This window comes from Bos indicus, chromosome 14 (assembly GCF_029378745.1).
Source record: "Bos indicus isolate NIAB-ARS_2022 breed Sahiwal x Tharparkar chromosome 14, NIAB-ARS_B.indTharparkar_mat_pri_1.0, whole genome shotgun sequence".
Taxonomy (NCBI): Eukaryota; Metazoa; Chordata; class Mammalia; order Artiodactyla; family Bovidae; genus Bos; species Bos indicus.
The window spans coordinates 27,485,533-27,507,183 of NC_091773.1; the positions used below are offsets into that span (position 1 = coordinate 27,485,533).

The 21,651-nt window shown below is 39.0% G+C and overlaps 1 protein-coding gene across 13 annotated transcripts in view; it reads right to left on the reverse strand.

Annotated features, from left to right (window-relative positions):
- Nucleotides 1-21,651, reverse strand: part of ASPH (aspartate beta-hydroxylase) — a 189,139-nt gene that overhangs the window by 150,380 nt on the left and 17,108 nt on the right. For 2 of the 13 annotated variants that reach the window (XM_070802581.1, XM_019973494.2), the window contains exons 2-4: nt 6,415-6,564; nt 5,629-5,673; nt 4,126-4,194 (exon numbers count right to left, since the gene is read on the reverse strand). In XM_070802581.1, the coding sequence (XP_070658682.1) occupies nt 4,126-4,194; nt 5,629-5,673; nt 6,415-6,564 (264 nt within the window). Of the gene's footprint in view, nt 1-4,125; nt 4,195-5,628; nt 5,674-6,414; nt 6,565-9,713; nt 10,364-17,512; nt 20,005-21,651 lie in introns of those variants that run through there. The other 11 variants (XM_070802576.1, XM_070802575.1, XM_070802577.1 and 8 more) reach the window with 11 other exon arrangements.

Genomic DNA, 21,651 nt, shown 5'->3' on the forward strand with positions numbered 1-21,651 from the left:
AATCAACTTAAATTTTAACACTGTAAGATGTCAGCTTTATTATGCTGTGATTACTTGACTCATGGTCCTATAATTCTGACAAATAATAAGAGTCAGCCAGAATTAATAATGATTCGTTCAGCCTACCAATATGAAACGTGATCAGTCACCTGCACGGGGAACATTCCAGAGTTCTCCACTTATCAGCTCCTGAAGTTAGCTTCTACTGCAAAGACCCCTGATGCCTGCTATTTTTAAGTCTTGGCCCCCATCCGACCCCCATGATGGAAAGAAAGCAACATATATATTGTTTTTATCATTTGCTGTCTTCCTGTGAAGAATTGGCTTTGAGTATGACTAGTCTCTTGCCTCCAGCAGGTCTCAAAGTCCACAAACACTGTCAATCTCTATAATTTTGACAGGGTGGAAAAAAAAAAATCAGGCTGGAGGGTTCTGGCTGTAAGAAATGTGAACATCCATGACTGTAGAGCTTTCCAGGTTAGAACCACCTAATTCGGTATTCCTGGCTTTGGCAATACAAAATCTGTCCACAAAGCATAACTACTGGCAATCGAGATTGGCAGGTAAGGGATAATAATAAGACAACTAGTCTAATATTAAAGGTTATAGTTTCTCTGTATTAGTCCACAGAAGAACTACACTGTGCCATTCTTCATGTATTTGGGGTGGGGTGGGGGGCACAAACTATAGCTGGTATTTAAATAACTTTTTGATCAACCCAGAATGTCTCTTCACTGAACTGAAGAGTTAACAAAAGCTCTGAACAGAGATCTGTCTTCCCAGTCAAGACTCTATGGAAATAACATTGTTTCTTCTTGTTCAAAAAGAAGCTACACATAGAAGCTGTGTATTTAGAATAAATGCGCATCCCCTGTGGCTCAAGTGGAAAGAGTCTGCCTGCAATGCGGGAGACCCGGGTTCAATCCCTGGGCAAGGAAATGGCAACCCACTCTAATATTCTTGTCTGGAAAATCCCATGGACGGAGGAGCCTGGCAGGTTACAGTCCATGGGGTTACAAAGAGTCAGACACAACTGAGTGACTATCACATATTTAGAATAAATATATTTCTTGTTCTCCATTTTCCAGTATAAGTAATTTCAAGTATTGAATATAAAATATAAAACTTTACTACCCCTCAATATGACAGGCTGAAGTATGTGACAAATGGGCAAAAACATTTGAAAAAAACTAATTACTCAACTATGCCACCTTTCTGTGGTTCTTAAGACAAAAGAACTAGTCTAAAAAGAAAATATGTTCTGGGTACACAATTCTTTCTCTCTAAGAGAAGGCCTGAACCAAGGAGCAAGGTGTGAGTGCCTCTGACTGGGCAACAGCCAGCCTTCCCTTCTGCACACTCATGCACCTGTCAATCTACAAATATTTGTCAAGGCTCTAAGAGTTACCTTCCCTTTTGTTCTCTAGCCATACCTGATGCCAGCTGAGTACCAGTCGCAGGACAAAAGGATAACCATGTGTCATGTTACTCTAAGAAAATGTTACTCCTGAAGCAATGTTACTCTAAGAAAATGTTACTCAGTATTTATTCCTCTTTCCTATTGATTTCATTTGGGAAACATATTTTCAAAGAATACATTTTGGGACAGTATAACTTTCAATCATCCAAACCTAAATCAAAGACATTTATTTTAGAAAATGTGGCCACAAAACTAGGAAGCCATATAAACAAGACCAGGTTTAGAACATTTTCAAAGTATACCATAAGGGCCATGGCCAGAAATAAATAATAAAATGAATGACAGCTATTGATCTTGATATACTCACGTATTTCATTTTCTCTTTATATTTTAAAAGAAAAGCCAAACTTTGAAATGTGAAAGAAATCTAAATATGAATGTATACATTTCCTGAAATGGGTCAAATTTAAATACATGCAAATTTAAGACTCCAGGAAGAAATACTAATGAAATAAATGCCAAACCTATGGAAGTTCAGCATAACTAGGAATATTATCACACCTGCCCTGCCAAGCTCTCACCTAAGCTCTGACTTCCTCCTTTCATCCCTCTTGGGCATTCCCTTTGCCTTAATCCAAAGCTTTTACACTAGAGCTTCAGCTTCTCCAAGCAGAGCATATCCCAAGGTCTAGCTCTTTTTGGGGTACACAATCTGCTCCCCCATAATCTCTCCCTGAGCATACAGAGCCCAGCAGCGCCTGAGCCCCCCAAAATTCACCTGGTTCTTGCAATCACCCTCCAGTAACAGAGGCACAACTCAGCGACAACAACCTCACAACGTAGAAAAGAACTTTAGTCATAAAATTCAATTCCCATCAAGGTCGTATTTCACGCAGAGAATTCAAATGCTATAGAATAAGGTTAGAGGACAAACAGTTCACATTCGTGTCCTTCATCTTTACCAAAGCCACAATCCAACTGTGAATTAGTACACATAATACAGTAAAATAGTGTGTCATAGCCTTTTTGCATGTAATCGTCAAATTACCAAGTGAACCTTCATGTTAACCAACTGGGTTCTACTCCCAGTATATGGTTCTTATAAAAAGATCAGGTTACCATTTGCCCATTCCACATACGTGGCTACCCACAAATGAGAATGTTCTAAATTACAGTTAAACTCTTAATGGCTGCTTAAAAATACTAAGGGGAAAAAATTTTTGAAATCTAAAATTCTAAAAATCAACTTATTAATGTGAATTTGCAGTAGAAATAATATGTGCTATAGAAGATATATCATTTTAATTTTTAATAGTTGGTGTTTCCTAATAGACGATAGCTGATTTTAAGCACCTTAAAAAAAATAAAAACAAAAAAACAACCAAATGTAGTAGGTAATATTATTTCTAAAACAAGGAAACTTGGCCCATATGAAGCTATTTTTAAAATAAAAAGCCCTGCTATTCAGAATTTGTCATTTACAGAAAAGTAATAAAATAGAGTAATTAACCACTTAAAGGCAAGCAAATCAGCACTGTTCTAAGTTTTATATGATTTTCTTTCTTTCACATGCCAAGATTATAGTCTTCTGAGGACTTACTGTATTTATAGAAACCCAAATTTAGATATGTAATGACAAAATTATATAGAAAATTCTATTATGGTTAAGACAGGAAAAGAAATTCCATGGGTATTGAACGCTTTCACTGTTAAGTAGCAAATATAATTCTCACTGAGCAGTAACAAGATGATATACAGTAAGTCAAAATTAAAAACTTTTATTATATTTCATTAGTTACAGATGCAGTATCTCCCATTTTTTCATATCCATAAAATATATACAAAATTGTGCAAGAATTTCTTTGTGCTATTATTCTATTAAGCTTAGTATGTAATACCTTACCATATTTGCTATTTTTCTAAAGACTTCAGTGTAAAGTATTTTGATACACACTATGCTATATACTAAACAAAGGAAAAGATGCTGTTTAACAAGCAGAAATACATATCTCATCAGGCCAGATTATATAAAATTTGTATATTAAAATCAGCACCATCTTTTATAGCATAACAGCATGTTAAAATAAATGAAAAAAAATCACCTCTTTATCACAAAAAAACATCTCAATGATTAAGACAGGCATTTCTGGTGATAAAAAAAGAAGGGTCAAGACTTAAAAAAAAAAATCAAGAAATCTGGCCAAAGATTACTAGTTTATATTTTAATGTTACCTTCCAAACATCATAGGACATTTTGAGATGTTTACTACCACTACTTTATTTCAAAATGAATTTATGTAAGCTTTTAGAAATTCATGCTTTCAAATGGACATGAAATATGTCAAATGATGCTAAAGAATGGCTGTAATTACCATATCTGAAAACAGACTAGGACATTAAATTTCCAAACGCTACGTTCAAAATATAAAGTGCTTTAAATCTAAAAACACACATGAAATGATATTACCAATTAGGAACATCTGTGCAGGAGCTGTATACTTATTTATTTGCAAAAGTAACTTGAAATGTGAGAGTTTATGGAAAAATAATTATGCTATTCATTTCATCCTAACAAGAATACATAGTATGGGAAAACATCTTCCATAAAATGTTAATGATTAACACAGACATTATTAAAACTTAAATATTATTTTGCTTCCAATATTTCAGCACCACTAACTTTAAAAAAAAAAATGTGTACTTGCCTAATAAAACTTTGGCATCATCCACATCAAAATCTCCATCACCATCAGCATCATAGATTCCAAGTTTTCCTACAAGAGGAGAAGCAGAGAAGGATATGGGAACAAAAGGGAAGCCAAATTTAATAAGGTGTTACTACTCCTTACAGTCCTGCATATTAGTTATTAATGCTACCAAGCAAGGCAACTCTTTGCTCCTTTCATTAAGAAAAGTTGTGCTAAATGATAATCTCACTTAAAAATGAAGACAGTTCACTTAGAGATTAAGGAAACATTCACCTAACAAATATAAGAAATAACTGAGATAATATTTTCTTTCAGGGCTTAACAATACCCTGATATTTAATCATTTCAGAATAATATTTTTAAATTTTATTGCTAAAAATATTTTAGATAAAATTTTCAACATATATAAGGAACAATATGGATCCACTTCTAATAGTTACATGAAATTTAATGTTTCTATAATATAGAAGGTCCTCATATTATCAATATTCAAAACTAAATACCCACAGAGTCTCAAAGACTATATGTAATTCACATCAAGTACAAGTACTAAAAATAAAAGGATAGATTATCTTTAATAATAAGGACTATGACAAGCATCATGAATCAACCTTTAAAAAAAGACTGTTCTGGAAATAAAGTATGTAAAACTGGCCTTTTGAAATTACAAAGAACACTTACAGTTATCTTACTTAAAAACATAATTAGCACCAGTCACCTACTACTAAGGAAAAACAAAAAGACTTAAAACAGACAAGCTGAAAAGCCAATACAAGCAGAGAGTTCCTCCTTCAAAAACAGTAAGTATGAATTTTAAGGCATAATAAAGTTTTATCATCTCAGCACTGTTATGTTCAGCATTTCAAATGTGAGTCAAATACATTCAATTTCCTAAAAACATCCAAAAATCGACATGATTTATAATTCATCACTGGACAACGGATGTGAAGAAGTTTATTAATTTCACATTTTTAAACAATATTTTAAACCACATTCACAAATACAGTATCAGTACTAAAACACTAGTTGGCAACACTGCTGCCATTTCTTATTAAAAAGTAAATTAACACATTGCATAACAGCATGAAGAACTTTGGGAGTAGAATAGGTATGACCAACCTGGACCCTCCCAGGGCCCTTAAGAAAACATTTAACTTGCTATGTCCTACTTAGGAAAATATTTAACTTGCTATGTAGAAGTCTGGTTTACAAAGCACACATATATTGAAAATGATAATAGTGAGAGAGATAAGGAAGTTATCATTTCTATATCTAAGAAAATATAAATGAAAAGCACTGGTCTGCAGTTTAGGCTACATATAGTACAGTTCAAATAACATTAAAAAGAACCCAGAAACTATACTTTCTGAGAAATTTAAAAAGGAAAATTGGTCCTATCACTTACATTCTTTAATGCAAGTGATAACTAAAATAGTAGCCTAAGGGTGCAGTTTTAGAGACTAACACAAGTAGACTTAAAATTCAACTCCAAGAGCCTACCTTGAAGTACCTCTGACAAGTTATAACGGAAGTCCTTTGCTTTGGCTGCATGCATGTAAAAACACAAAATTGTTACTTGCGTTTAAATATTCTGAAATTAATAATGATGACAGCACAAAAAGTTAAAAAACAGTGACCTCTATGTTTTTACATATTTACAATGCTGAATTTTATGTCAGGTGAATTTTACCTCAATTACAAAAAAAAAAAGACTTGATCAAGTGAAACCAAAGAATCATCAAAGTAAAAAAAATCATGAAAAACTGCAGTGATTATGGGGAGAGAAAGGGGAAAAGAGAAGGAAGGAAGACAACTCTCAGAAGTCACACGACAACCTCCTCCAAACAGCGTACAGGGCACACCTACACATGAACTCACACACAGACATGTCCTCCCACAATTTCAATGAGGACACAGAAGGTATGCTTTGAAATGCTTTCTTTAAGTCAGGGTCTTGCCAGTTGTGTTTATGATCCATTCACAGGTCCTTCAATAAATTCAGTGGCTTATGACCTATTTTAAAAATTCATAATATAACAAAATGGAATAGAAATGATAGACTATTCCATGTCATGGGAGTGTATACTGTTTGATACAATTTTTCTGTGCAAACAGTGTAAGTCTATTTTTACTTCAACAGATCATGTTTAAAGAAGTTGAAAGAAGTTGAAGCCATCACTCCAAGCTAACCCTGCTAACGTCCCCTTTTCTTCCTTCCCTTCTGAGAACCACTGGAAGGCTACAGAAATTAACAGTACTAAAAAGAAACAACATGAAGACCCTTACCTAACACTTCTTCATAATCAACAAGATCAAACCAGACCACAGCTACTGATGTCCAGACTCCGAGCAGTGCAATGACCATAAACCATGTGAAAAATGAACTTCCAGAAAGTCCTCCTTTCCTCCCATTCTTGAGTCCTCCCTGTTTCGTCTCTGTTAAAAAATAAAAGAGGGAAAATGTCATTATATAAGAAGAAAAAGTTTTATTGAACCTCTTTTCACTGAAATATTTCTCCAGGAATTTGATAGTGCTTACAATGCTAAATCACTTCAAAGTTAGTTGTCGTTTAAATTCTTAAATCATGTTACAAAGATTCTGAAAATGAAAAAGACTTATGGTTCGACACAAAACCACATACCTAAGACCCTAATGTTGAAGTAATGAAAGAAATAAACTACTAATGACTATTTTTAAAATAAAAATTGCTATGTGTGTTCCAAGTTCTGTATCCAAACAACCTAAATAGAACCTCCTTCAAAGTTCAGAGTCTATCAACAGCTTAATAAGACCACAGAGGTAGCCAAACCCTTTTTTCCTGCTCCATTTAGTTTCTGTAGAATCTGGAATACTCTAACTGCCATAGAAAAAAGCTTTCCTCAAAATGCTCCATATTCTTAGGCAGAGAGCACAGAAGGAAGGAAACTATTTATAGGAAATAGAGGTCAGGGAAGAAGAGAAGCCAAGCAGTGCAGTTCAGTGCTCCTTCTACAGAGGATCTACTGGGACCCACAGACACAGGGGAAGGTTTTCAAATCAGTCTCGATGCAGAAACACCTTTGTAAGGTCCTGTTCACCAGAACTGTCAGGTATCACATTTGATACATTTAATATATTTTATGTTGTTGTTCAGTCCCTAAGTTCCGTCCAACTCTTTGCAACCCCATGAACTCTAGCCCACCAGGCCCCTCTGTCCATGGCACTTCCCTGGCAAGAATACTGGAGTTGGTTGCCATTTCCTTCGCCAATATTCATTTTAGAGGATTCTAACAACTTCAATCAAGTTTCCTAACTTACAGGGTTGGAGGGCGGGGGATAAAACAGGAGCTTGAGATGAACACACACATACTACTATATATAAGATAGACAACCAATAAGGACCTACTGTATAGCACAGGGGACTCTACTCAATATTCTGTGATAAACTGTACGAGAAAAGAACCTAAAAAAGAATGAATATATGTATATGCATAATTGCACTATGCTGTATACCTGAAACCAACACAACATTGCAAATCAACTAGACTCCAATAAAATTAAAAAAAAAAAAAGTTTCCTAACTCATTGAACAAAATTAAATAGACATTAAAGACAGCCTAACCCAAAGGAGTTAAAGCAGTAACGTGCTGATGGAAGAAAGTGCCTAGAAAATATTTGAATCTAGCAAAAGTAGACACAAGAACTTGAAAAGAATGGCAGGAAGCCATTTATGATTGATGCTTATTGGTGACCAGACCTTAACTATAAAACTTATAGTCCTTAACTATTAAAATAATCTTTTAGTACAAAGTAATAATGACATTCAAGTTAATTCTGCCATTAAACCATTGTTTCAAACTGTTTAACAGTGCAAAAAATGTATAAAAAATTTTGGAAAGATTTTTATTCAAATTTTTTTTTATTAAATGGATTTATTGCTTAAAAGGTAAATGTCAAAGAAAGGGTAAATGTTACTTAGCTAGAACATGAAATGATTAGCATTATTTTATCCATCCCTTCATAATGTCAAATAAATTAGGTATTACTCCAGTAGCATCAATCTTTTTACTGTTATTATTTACTAATTCATGAAGGAACAAAACAGTAAATTACAGAAAGGTGTCTTTTCTGAACCATCTTTTTAGTGGAACTTTTAAACCGACACCAAATAACACATTCTTCATACGTCACTTTGTAAATATGGTGTGCTTAGTCCCAAAGGGCAGATCGGTTTCTGTCCAACCAAACTAAACAGACCATAGTAAGATAAACCCTTCTAGAGAGTTTAAAACTTCCCAAGCATATGTGAAACTAGTACTCTGCTCCAAACATATTCTGGAAAAACATCTAGTAGTTTGTCCTTCTTTTCTAAGATAAGATGAAGATGGGGCTAGGGACAAGCAGAATTTTATGTGATGAAGGAAAGGCAAAATAGAAGATGTACTCCAGCATCTGATCAATTACATAACTCGAACTATAAGTGAATTACAAATCAACCATTTAATGAGCTTTGGTAAGCATTATTTTAGGGATGTCATATTTATACTCCAAGACTGTATATACATTTAAAGTTTTAAAAAACCATAAAAGCAATTCATCAAACTGATTACTTTTTTGCATTACAGAATATCACACCCTTGGAGCCAAGAACTGTTATAAAAGTGGGTCAGAAGTAACAGCTGACTTTGCTTCACTCTGTAGATTAAGCAATCCATGGAGAAGGGGAGAAGTGCCTTAAAAAAGAACTAAAAATCAGAAACAGATCTCATATTCTTCTTTATCAGGATGGTCAAGTGATCCATTTTCACCATTTATTTAAAACAGTGTTCAAAGCAGAGAGACTCATATTCTCCACACTAATAATAGAATCCTTCCAGTGACTGCTTAGGTAGCTGAGAACTGGAAGCAGTTCCAACATGTCTATTTTATGTTTCTTAAACACATTTTTGACATAATGAGCCAATACAACTTGCCTTCCATTAAAAAGACTATCTTAATTCACAAAGAAAAGCAAAAACAAACACATACAAAAATGTAAATCAACACACCATTAAAGAACAGTTGAAGGTTAATGATTCAATTTGAAAAAACAAAATAAAATCCCTAAGTCCTTTCTTTGCATTTGTCGTCTGCTTCACAAAAATTAGGTCCATTTCCACATATAAGGCTCTGCTTCAGCCAACTAAGTATGTTCATTAATACCAGACAGGAATCATAAAGCCCTTAAATTTCCTAAAATTTTATATGAAATCTAAATGCACACAATTCTTTAAAATCACTGTAATTAAATTCTAAGACCAAGACAAACCACTTGTTCATTTATCTGAAGTTTGTAAAATGTTGTCCCTGATATTACAATATAATAAAAGATATTCTAGGTTAAGACTCTAAAACTTAACATTAATATTAAAGACAGATTGGTCCATGAAAAATTAAACTACTTGAAACACTGAGATCTCCAGGAGTTTGAAATGGAAAACATAGAAGATGCAGTCAAAGCACTTAGCCAAAAATATCTGAACAGCGCACAACTGAAAATCAAGGTAAAAACTGCCGTCTTGTTTCCAAACCACTTTTAACCCAAAGAACAAAAATATAACTTTACCTTCTGCCATTTTGATTTCTTCAATCCATGAATAATATATATGGAAGGAAAAAAAAACCAAAGCCCTGTGAGCAGGTATCAGGCACGACACAGGCCCTTTGCTACCTACTGGCGCTGTGGACAGGCCAGCAGTTCCTTGGGCAAGGCCTCTAGAGCTGAAATTGGACCTGATTGCAAACTCTGCTCACCAGTTATTTTTAGAGGCCTCTTCCTCAGGGCCAAATACTGCTAATCACTTGGGCTGAAATGCTCTACTAAGAGTATGACAGCCTTTCTCCCACTTCTGGGATCCCTTTCTGAGTTGATCCTATTCCCCAACTCCAAAATCTAAAAAAAAAAAAAAAATCAAGCATGCTTAAAAAATAAAAAAGAGGAAAAAACGTGCTGCCAGTTTGGGTTTTCTGAAATCAGTCTTCAGTGCTTTTAGCCAAATACCAAATCATTCAAAACTGAAATAAGTCTTGCTATAAAATGTAGCCCCATGCCCAGCAACAGCTTGAATTGACCCTTGGGAATCTAATCCAATGCCTATGTGAAAAGTCCATTATTTAGTTTGTCCTAATGAAACAGAGCCCTAAAAAGTAAGAAATGAATCAATGCTCTAGAATTCTGAATCACAGACAATACCTTCCCAAGACTAATTCCCTCAACAGCAAAAGTAAAGTGACAATAAAAAATTGTTTCCTAGAGAAGGAGGGAGAGAGAGCTGGGGAGGAAGACATGGTGGGCACGGGAGTAGACAGGGAAAGAAGGAACTCTTCACCAGTAAGAAAATCATCTAGGAAACACTAGATAAATCATCTCAGGAAACTGGAAAGAGATTGCATAACTGTATTCTGATTTTTTTTCATCTTCTCCCTACCCCCCCCTCCAAATATTCTCTTCTGGGAAATAAAACCAGCCCAGTTTATTCACTGATTTAAGATTTGTTGTTGTTTTTCAGTTGCTAAGTCATGTCTGACTCTGTGACCCCATGGACTGCAGCACACCAGCCTTCTCTGTTCTCCACTGTCTCCTGGAGTTTGCTCAAATCCATGCGCTAGTGGTAAAGAACCCATCTGCCAGTGCAGGAGATGTAAGAGACGCAGGTTTGATTCCTGGGTCAGGAAGATCCCCAGGAGGAGGGCATGGCAATCCACTCCAGTATTCTTGCCTGGAGAACCCCATGGACAGAGGAGCCAGGTGGACTATGGTCCACAGGGTCTCAGAGTTGGACACGACTGAAGCAACTTAGCACGCACATGTCCACTGAGTCTGTGATGCTATCTAACCACCTCATCCTCTGCCACCCCCTTGTCATACTGCTTTCAATCTTTCCCAGTTTAGCAGCTCACAGACTTCATCAGAGCTCTGATCAATACACTAAATTAATTTAGCACACACTGTATCTAGAGCGAGGCAGCAACCTTTAAAAGTTGTTTATGAGTCTTGAATTTTTTCAGTCAAACTGAATACTTCACACACAAATGAAACAGATAAATGTCCTGAAAAGGAGTCAGCACCTATGATGCCAATATTCAATGGCCCAGAGCCTGGACAGAGTGAACAGAGCAGCAGGGACACCTAAGCAAAACTGACCAGGGTCTTAGGTGCCCTGACCAAGAGTCATTCCTCCCTTCAAGGATCTGTCCTGCTGAAGTCAGTACTGACTAAAATGTTGAATGATAAAGAATCATCTGTTGATAGGGGTTTAAGATAGATCACCAACCATCATACAGATTTCCTAGACAAATATTTCAGAAGCTTCTTTTGTTGTTTTCAGAGAGGAAGTGAGAGTGACTGGAGGCCCTTCTTGGGAACACTGGAAACCAAGCCATCATACTTACAAGTGCGTAGCCCATTTCAGACTCAAGAGACCTCAATTCAAGTTTCAAAACCTTTGATTTGAGGGTAGTCATCAAACATCTGGGCCTCCGTTTCCTTGCCCATAAAAAGTGTCTTGGAGAATTTCTGTTTTGTAAGTTCACTAGTATCATCTTTTTCTAGATTCCACGTATAACAGATGTCATATGATATTTCTCCTCCTCAGTCTGATTTACTTCACTCAGTATGACACTCTCTAGGTCCATCTATGAAGATGCAAATAAATGAACTTAATGAGGCCGGGAGAAGGGATAGTTATAGACTTTGGAATGGACATGTACACACTGCTGTATTTAAAATGGATAACCAACAAGGACCTACTGTATAGCACAGGGAACTCTGCTTAATGTCATGTGGCAGCCTGGATGGGAGCAGGGTTTGGGGGAGAATGGATACATGCATATGCATTGCTGAGTCCCTGAGTTGTTCACCTGAAACTACCACAACATTGTTAACTGGTGATCCCCCAATACAGAATAAAAAGTTTAAAGTTTAGGGGGAAGAAAAGTGTCTTGGCACGAAGGAGGCCTGCAAATATTTGCTGAAGTCATGCATACGGCACATTGTGATTGGAGCCATCTGGACTCATGCACAGGTCTGCTCAGCCCCAATTTACAGCTCTTTTCATGGCCCTGGCCTGCCAACAAGCCTGCAGAGGCCACGAGGGCTTCCTGTCTCCCTTTATGGGCCTGAGCAAGGCCCTAATTCCAGGTGTGGGGCCAAACGTCAAACCGAGACAAGAATCACAGCTACTGAGTATGGGTACACCTCACCCCGAGGATCCTTCCATACAGCTCCAAATAATTCTTCTCCACAAATCTTTATCACATATATTTACACACCCTAGAGTTAACCTTCTCCTTGTTTCTTGCAACAATTTTACAGGTATTGCAGTAAAATATCTTACCTCCTCAGTTTCACAATAATGGCAGACCTGTTACTCTAGATAGGGCCATTAGGATGAAATCTCTCTAAAATAACATTGCTTAAGGAAAAAGAAAACCTGAATTCCAAGTAACTATCTCTTATAATTGTTGCTTGATTGCTAAGTTGTGGCCAACTCTGCAAACCCATAGACTGTAGCACACCAGGCTCCTCTGTCCTTCACTATCTCCTAGAGTACGCTCAAATTCATGTCCGTTGAGTCAATGGTACTATCTAACCATTTCATCCTCTACTGCCCTTCTCCTTTTGTCTTCAATCTTTCCCAGCATCAGGGTCTTTTCCAATGAGTCGGCTCTTTGCATCAGGTGGCCAAAGTATTGGAGCTTTGGCATCAGTTCTTCCAGTGAATATTTGGAGTTGGTTTTCTTTAGGATGACTGGTTTGACCTCTTACAACAATAATTCAATTTATAAAGTCTTTTAAATCAATAAAATTTGCATATAGCAAATCATATCTTTATGACCCTAGCAAAGAGAAATGAAGTAATATTAACTATTCCTTGTAACAGCTGCTGGAACTAATAGCAAACTCCTAGGTTCAAGCAAAGATTAAACTTCTACAGTGTGCTCTGAGATTATTACTGTCAGCCTGACATCACTGGAGACCACAAGAGCCAAGACCTATGTCCATGGAGTCCAGTGCTCTTCCTCTTCTAAAACTGACCAGGTGAAAACCCATCAGGATTCTCACAGGGCAAGAGTGATGACTTCCTCCAAGCCATCCTCCTGATGGCTTACCCAATCAGCTATCACTTACAGTGGTGCTGCTCAAACCAGAGTCACCTGGAGGACCCATCAACACAGATTGCTGGGCCCACCTCACAGTTTCGGTTCTGTAGGTCTGGAGTGGAGCCCAAGATTATGCATTTCTATTGATAACAAGGTGATCTGATGGTGGTCCAGGGACCACAGAAAAAGAGAATCACTGCATCCCTAGTGCTCGGGTCTGGAACAAGGAACTGAATCTGTCTTGTTCATTAATGTACATCTGCCTTGCACCTATTTGTTAAATAAGTAGGTAAATTCTTTCTCGAATCCTTGCTGTTACAGAGTAATCAAACTTCTTCCTGCTAACACTTCAGAAATAAGGGAGAAAAGGGACCCAATAAATATTCCGATAAATGTCAGGTCACTTCAAGCTTCCTCATCTCCAGGAATTTAATGATCCTAAAATTCATTCATAAGTGGAAAAGATCTATAAATTATTAAGAAAGAGAGAAATCAGGGAAAAAGTCCAGTAGTTCCCAAACAATGGTGAGGAACCCCAAATGGTCTAGGACCACGAGCTCATTGCTCTATGTCAGACAAAGTCCTCACTGATCAATCCTGGCTTCGTGACACCCAGCTTGAGCACAAGAAGACCTGAGCATGAAGGACCTGTGCAGTCCATTCGTCAGCCCACTGGCCAGACGCCTGAAGCACCTAACACCTAAGGCACCCCCGACACCTCTCCCCACTGACCCTGGGAAAAGGCATAAAAGACTGGAGGAGTGACAAGGGGCTGCCATGGGTTTTAGAATTCAGTAAAACAAAATGAAGAAAGCCATTTCCATTTGCATCAGGATAAATGAGGAAAAGAGAAACAATTAGCAATAACTATCTAAATCAGCTCCCAAACAATTTTTGGAAACTTTATTAATCTTTGGACCCCAAGTTGGGAACCACTGCCCCAACGTATACTTCTGTCTGGATTACTGCTGATTCACTGCAGAGAGAACAACTGTATCAGAGCACAGGCCCATCAACCCCACCTAATGACTCTGTGGTAGACCAGAACTCCACTAGTAAGAAGCTAAAAATACAACACAAATGGGAGCTAAGCCCCAAATGCTCATGCCAGGCCTAATAAGCAAGTTCCTAAAGTGTCATTAGTTCTTTCTACAGAGAATTTAATAAAGAGAGAAGACTTAGAAACAAAAAACACCCCCAGCTTGTCAATCATTTATCTTGTGTAGGTAACAGCTATTAGTATGGTACTGAAATTCGGTCTCCTGCTGAATCTAGAGTGGTAAAAGGTACTTTTAAAAAAGTGGTGGTGTCCATTCAGAAACTCTGAGATGATGGAAGTTGTTTCAAAAAAATAACAAAAAAAAGTTGTTGTTGTTGTTGTTTTTCAAAACTAAAAACGACAGAAAAGCGTAACCCTACTTACTTATGTAGCTCTAAATCCGAGGCAATGAGACTAGGTCACAAAGCCATCATGCGTGACCACCACCGATTTACAGCTGTGTCCCTGAGGACTTTTTGACCTTAATCCATTTAGACAGCAAAAGATCTGCAGCCATCCTTCCCAAGAGCCCACACTTTCTAGGGTGAAAGAATTCAGCATTTACAATAAAGTGCCCAAGAGATGCAAGAAGGAAGTAAAGAAAAGCATTAGCAAAAACTATAAGGAAAGCTCAGGCTTCCCTGGTGGCTGAGAAGGTCAAGAATCTGCCCGTGATACAGGAGATCTGGGTTCGATCACCTGGGTCAGGAAGATCCCCTGGAGGAGGGAATGGTGACCCACGCCAGTATTCTTACTTGGAGAATTCCATGGACAGAGGAGCCTGGCAGGCTACAGTCCATGAGGTTGCAAAGAGCTGGACATGACTGAGCGACTAACACCTTCACATATAGAAAACTCACGTGATAAATTACAAAACATATGCATTTTAAAAATTACAAGAAAAAAAGCAGTTGATGCAATTATGTATCACAATATATTCTGGGGACAAGCTTCAACCTTTTACTAAATAAGTTAATAATAATGAAGCTGATAAAACATAATAAACTAAGGCAAGAATGCCTGTAATTGTAAATTGCATAGTAAAGAGTTAACTTTACCCAAACAGAGGTCTGGCTTTTGCCCTTGTCTATTTGGAGGTCCCTGACATGTCCTACCCAATAGGACTGATTGGTTTCCTTGGGTGCTCTGGCCAGTGGACAGTCTAACAGTGTGATTTGCAGACTGTATGACTATATATATCAGTTAAGGGCAGCCATGTCCAACACTTTTGCAATCCTATAAACTGTAGCCTGCCAGGCTCTTCCGTCCATGGGATCTTCCAGGCAAGAATACTGGAATGGGTTGCCATTTCCTTCTCCAGGGGATCTTGCTGACCCAGGGATCGAACCCACGTCTCCTATGTTGGCAGGCAGATTCTTTACCCCTGAGTACCAGGGAAGCCCAGTAAGTGATGAAGGCCCAGTAAAAACTCTGGGTACCAAAGGCTCGGATGAGCTCCTCTCATTGGCAATACTCTACATATACTGGAAACTGATGTCCTTGAGGAAAATGGGAGCTTTGTGTTCAGAACCTTCCCCACTTTGCCTTGAGTCTCGTCCTTTGGCTAGTTCTAATCTGCAGCCTTCCACTGCCATTCAATTGCAATGGTGAACAGAGCACAAAAGAGGAAAGTTACCCAGTTCTGAGTTATTCCCACAAACTATCAAGCCTGAGAGTGGCTGTGGGGACCTCCTAGGCTGGCCTTCTAGTGGCCAGCTGGTCTGAAGTAACAGCAGTCCTGGGGACTGGCCCACCCTCAGCCAACCTGAGCAGAAACACAGAAAAGCAGGAAGGGCAGCTACAGAGAAAAGGCAGCAATTACAAAGCAGTGTGCACTCCCCTACCCCACACACCACCCCCGCCTCCTTCCGCTTCCTGCAAGGTGTCCTAGCTTCCTTCGCCTGAGGAGGGCAGGAAGAGAGAACCAGGGTATATACCATCATGCCAGCATCTCACTCAAAAAGGCTGACTGCCAAGCAAGGGATTCGAAGGAGCAAGAGAGGGTAGGGGGCTCTGCCAGGAGTGGATGTCCCAGAGGGCTGGAAGGTCCCACCAGACCTTCCAAAGAACTCACAGGGGAAGTGTTTGGCTGCCTGTCACTGTATAGTCCATGGGGTCTCAACGAGTCAAAACAGGACTGAGCCACTTTCACCTCCACCTACTGTCAACCATGGACAGTTGGTCTTATCAACCAGCAAGAGACTGACAGGGACCAATGAGACGATAGAAGATGGCTTTCCCTCTCTTCCCCTCTCTCCGTCTCCCATCCCCAGCACTCCTTTCACTCCCAACAAACTAGAGCCTGGAAGAGACAAGGACACTGCCCCAGAGCAGACCACACGGAGAGAGTGCAAACATCACTTCTCCCACTGCAGGCCCTTCTGCCTTCCTGCCAACAGGAGAGGAGAAATTCTGCACTGAAAATGAGGTCATACTTAAAGCAGACAGACTTCCAGAAATGCAGAGTGACTGGGGTGCTAAGGAATCCACCCCAGAGATGGTCAAGAGCCTCTGCTACCCAGAGATTAATCTAGTCCAACTAACCACAGTGACTGGAGGAAAATGAAGCTTCATGGTAACACCCGGCCAGACAAAGCCTACTAAAGAGAGCAGCTATAAACGTGGCTGCATGTTAGGCCGACACACAAAAAGCTGCCAGGATTTGACTATTTGGGGCCCACAAAAATGGCTATTTCATAGGATTCGAACAAACAATACATGAATATTTGAAAAGTATTTTATTACAAAAATTTCCCAACACACAACGAAGCTGAAAGAATTTTACGTAGAATATTCATATGCATATCACTCAGTTGCGATGATTAACATTTTATTATCTTGCTTACGTTATGTCTATTCATTCCTCAATATTCATTCATGAATCCATTTTACATGTCTAACACATTTCAAATTAAACCTGTAGACACGAGCACACTGCCCCAAGTATTTCAGCTTCTACATCATAAACCACAGTCCAATATTTATCATTTCACATACAATTTACATAAAATGAAATGCCCTAATTTAAAGCGTACACTCCCTGAGTTTTCACAAAAATATACACCATGTAACCCAAATCTCTTATCAAGACACAGAACACGGACACCCTTACCAGCCAAATTCCACAGCAACCCCAAGCCCAGGGACAGCCCCATTGTTTCGCTTTTTTTTTCCACTGGAGGTTAGTGTTGCCTGTTCTTGAAATGTCATTAAAAATGGCGTACCTGGTATATGCTTGCTGCTGTGAGGCCTGTCTCCCTGAGCTTTACATTCTGAGGGGCCATGTCTGTTATAGGCAGGGGTACTGCATGGCTCCCTGTTGCTGGGAAGTATTCCGCTGGACAAATTCACCTGAGTATACCAGAGTATTCTCCTACTGGTAGAAGTCTGAACTGTTGGCAGGCCTTGAGTGTTACAAATAGAGCTGCTGGGAATATTCTTGTGCAAGAACATTGCCTCCATATTAGAAATAAAAGCTTGCGCTTCTCCTGGGAAATAAATACCTAGGAGTGGAACTGCTGGGTCACAGGGCTCAGGCACACTCACTACGGCAAGAAACTGCCAGATCTTTTACTCCAGTGGTTCCACCATGTTATATACACACGAAAAATGTGTAACAGTTCTTTTGTTCTAAGATGTTGTCAACATTTGCTGTGGTCAGTCTTTTTAATTTTAGCCACTCTGATGAGTATGCAGTGGTATCTGTTGGTTTAATTTGCATTCCCCCGAGGGCCAATGTTCCAGCACTTTTCTCCTGGGCTCACTAGCTATTTATTTCTTTTCTGTGAACTGTCTACTCAAATCTTCTGAACATTTGCCTATTTTTTAAAATGTTTTCCTAAGTTGAACTGTAGGACATCTTTGTATTGCCTGGATAATGGCCCTTTAACAGACAACATGTGTTACAAAATTTTCTCCCAGGCTGTGATTGACCTATTCCTTATCTTAAAGCATCTTTTAATGGGTAAAAGTTTCCCATTCTGATGTCTTAACTCGTTAATACATTAATAAAGTTAATGAATTAATTTTCTATGTATTTTAAATATATTACGAAATCGGAAAATGTTACTTAAACCTTGACAGGGTTTCCATGCCTTACGTTCTGAAATGTGACTGATTTCAGCACTTTTACACAAGCACTGTGTGTGTAACACAAACATTCACAGAAGCCACGTTACCGGCTCAAAGTCCGTGCCCGTGAGAAGGACGGTCCAGAAATCAAAGTCCGGGAATGTCAATTAAATGTCTGTTAGCCACCGACATCACAGAGGTAAAGCAAGAGCACTTTGATCATTTTAAGGAATATTTTCATTAGCTCCAATGAGTCACAGAAAGTTTCCAAGCTAGTTGTTTTTCCCTTAAATTTGATGGGATGGATTAAATCTAATTCCTCTACCACCCAACAGCCCTGCCAAGACTGACCTCTTCTTTCAAAAACTAGTGTACTTGTGTTTTTATCTACGTGTTTTCCCCAAACTGCTCATGACTCCACATTTAAATTACCCATCTGTTGTGAAGGAAGAAATCAGCTTCTCTTTACTGTGATTTTTCACCTTATCCACCTCCTAAGTGCTACAGAATATCACAAAAAGCAACATATTTTAGGGGAAAGGCATGTAGTTTACCCATGAGACTTTGTGGAATAAAATCTATCTTAATCTTTTAAATAAAAAAGACATCAACAATTCAAAGGTGGAGTGGGCTGTTTGAAGGATACTTATTGCAATAAACTAGGAAGGTTTGAATATAGACTTAAATCAGTTAACAGTGCTGTAAGTAGTGTTAAACTTTCTGAGTGTGATAATTATATTGTGATTACGTAGGCACATATCCTTGTTTTTAGAGGAAACGTGCTGAAAAATTCAGGAATAACGTATCATGATTTAATTAAACAGTTCAAAGGCAAAAATGGTGTGTATGTATCTAGAGTGACCTATAGAAAATGCAAAGCCATCAAAACAACTAGTGAACCTAAACAAACTTTTCTTATTAACTATCTTGAAGGTCTGAATTTTTTCACACTAAAAAGTTGGGAAAATCCAGATTTCCAGGCCCATTTCTACTCCTGAAGAATCAGATATTCCAGATAAGGTATTCCAGATAAGGGTTAAGAATGTGAAAAGTCTCCTCCCAGGCTAATTCATGATTGGGTTCTGGATAAGTAAAAAAAATTGAAAAATTTTAAAACTTCAAGTTTTAAGGATGCTTCTGGAGACCCTCAAAGAAATCTGATTAGAAAGTGCATTTAGGTAATACTGCATCAGTGCTGCCTTTCTGATGACTCAGACGGTAAAGAACCTGCCAATCTGCCTGTAATGCAGGAGACACAGGTTTGATCCCTGGGTCAGGAAGATCTCCTGGAGAAGGGAATGGCTACCCACTCCAGTATTCTTGCCTGGAGAATCCCATGGACAGAGGAGTCTGTGGGCTACCGTCCATGGGGTCACTCTGCTGAGTCACTAACACTTTCACTTTCACCATGTCCTTAGGAGGGCTCAGGGTAGGAAGCAGTTAAGCCAATTAAACTGTCATGATGTTACCTTCAAAGAGGTCCCAGAGACAGACAGACAGACAGAGAGATGAGAAGGGAAGGAAGATCAATACACAAAGAGAGCAAACGTGGCCAACCGCCAACAGTTGGCAAGTCCAGGTGAAGAGCATACAAGCCTTTCAATGGTCTGAACTTTTTGCTGTCAAATAGGTTTGAAAGTTTCAAAACAAAAGGTTAGATAAATATAAAAATAAAAACAAAATTGAATTGATTTAAAAATAAACGGAAGGAAGGAAGGAATGAAAGAATAAGTGAAGTCAAGGATCAAGTCCTAAACCCAACAGTAATGGAAAGAACACCAATTCCATGTCTGGCCTCCGATTTAGGAGAAACCAAAGGGAGAATGCTCCCCACTCCACGTCTCCTTCATGCAGGTTCTACCAACAGATCTCCACCTGCTCACTGGCCATTTCCACTGGATGCCCTGGGTTTCACCTCTGATTCGTCTGGGATTATAAGCCTAACTACTCTGCCACCTCCTGGATGGGGAGTAGGGGGGGGGGGGGGGGCGGCTCCATCTGAGCCAGCATCCCCTGGGTTCTTGCTCCTACCCCACACTCACCCCAAGATCTCACCCGAAAGGCACTTCCTCCCACCAGTCATCTCCACCACTCCCCCACTGAATAGGTACTCCCTCAAATTCTGGATGCAACCCAACCTATGCAGAGTGGGACGGTCCCCTCCCTCACTCTGGTCCCCAATTACACTAACACACAAGGAGATTCCTAATCAGACCCATCAAGCAGGCAGCACCCTCTGAGACCACAAGCAATTAAAAAAACCCAACCCAAACAAAACAAAACATTAGGCCTTCTCGAAAATACACCTACTGCTTCAAGCCTGTCCCAGCTTATCCTCAACAATGAGCCGACTCTGCAAAAGTGTGCAACTCTGTCCACCCTCCAAGCCAGGCTGTCCCTATAATGTCCCTCTCCCTTCCAGGACTAACTGCCCTCCCCTCTGTGCTCTTGAAATTGACATCGACCCATGAAATCGGTAATGTGCAAACAAACGCAGTGCAGTCGCCAGTTGTGACCCACACACTATCACAGGAGCGATGCTTTGCCATCTGAGACACACGGTGATTCTCAGAGATGGTGTTAAACCCTTGGTGGAGTCAGGAAAAATAACGAGATTGTATCCTGACCACTTGTCTACAAAACTCATCAAAATGCACAATGAGACGTTGAACCTGTATACCTGCAGTGTCTCCCACTGTCCACGGCTTTCTTCTCTATCCACTGAAAAATGATTTTTAATTCTAGAATTTGCCTGGGATTGTCATGAGACATCAGTTTAGAGCTGGCCTGAATCTACTTTTCTTTCCTTTAATAAAAACAGGCCATTGGTCCCTTGAGTTTCCCTGTCACCTCTTCTAATTTGCAGGACTCCCCAGAGTATAACTGCCCAGAAAATGTTAGCTGGGACTGCGGTTTTGAGAGTCCTGAAAAGCCTCAGCTAGTTCGTATTTTAGTCTTCCTTTCCCTACTCTCTGACCACACGCACACTTCATCCATCCAACAAGTATTTACTGCTCTGTGGCCCAAAGGACAGTGACCTTGCCAGGGGCTGATGTTAAATCTGTTCTGACTGCTATATCTGCTCCTTGCAGAGCACAGCACCTGGACAGAGTAAACCCCATGAACTTCACTGGATGATTCACACACACACACACAACAATGTAAATATAAATGTTTTCATGCCATCTAGATGGTAAAAATTGAACTGATGCTTTCAAACTGTGGTGCTGGAACAGACTCTTAAAGAGTCCCTTGGACAGCAAGGAGATCAAACCAGTCAATCCTTAAAGAA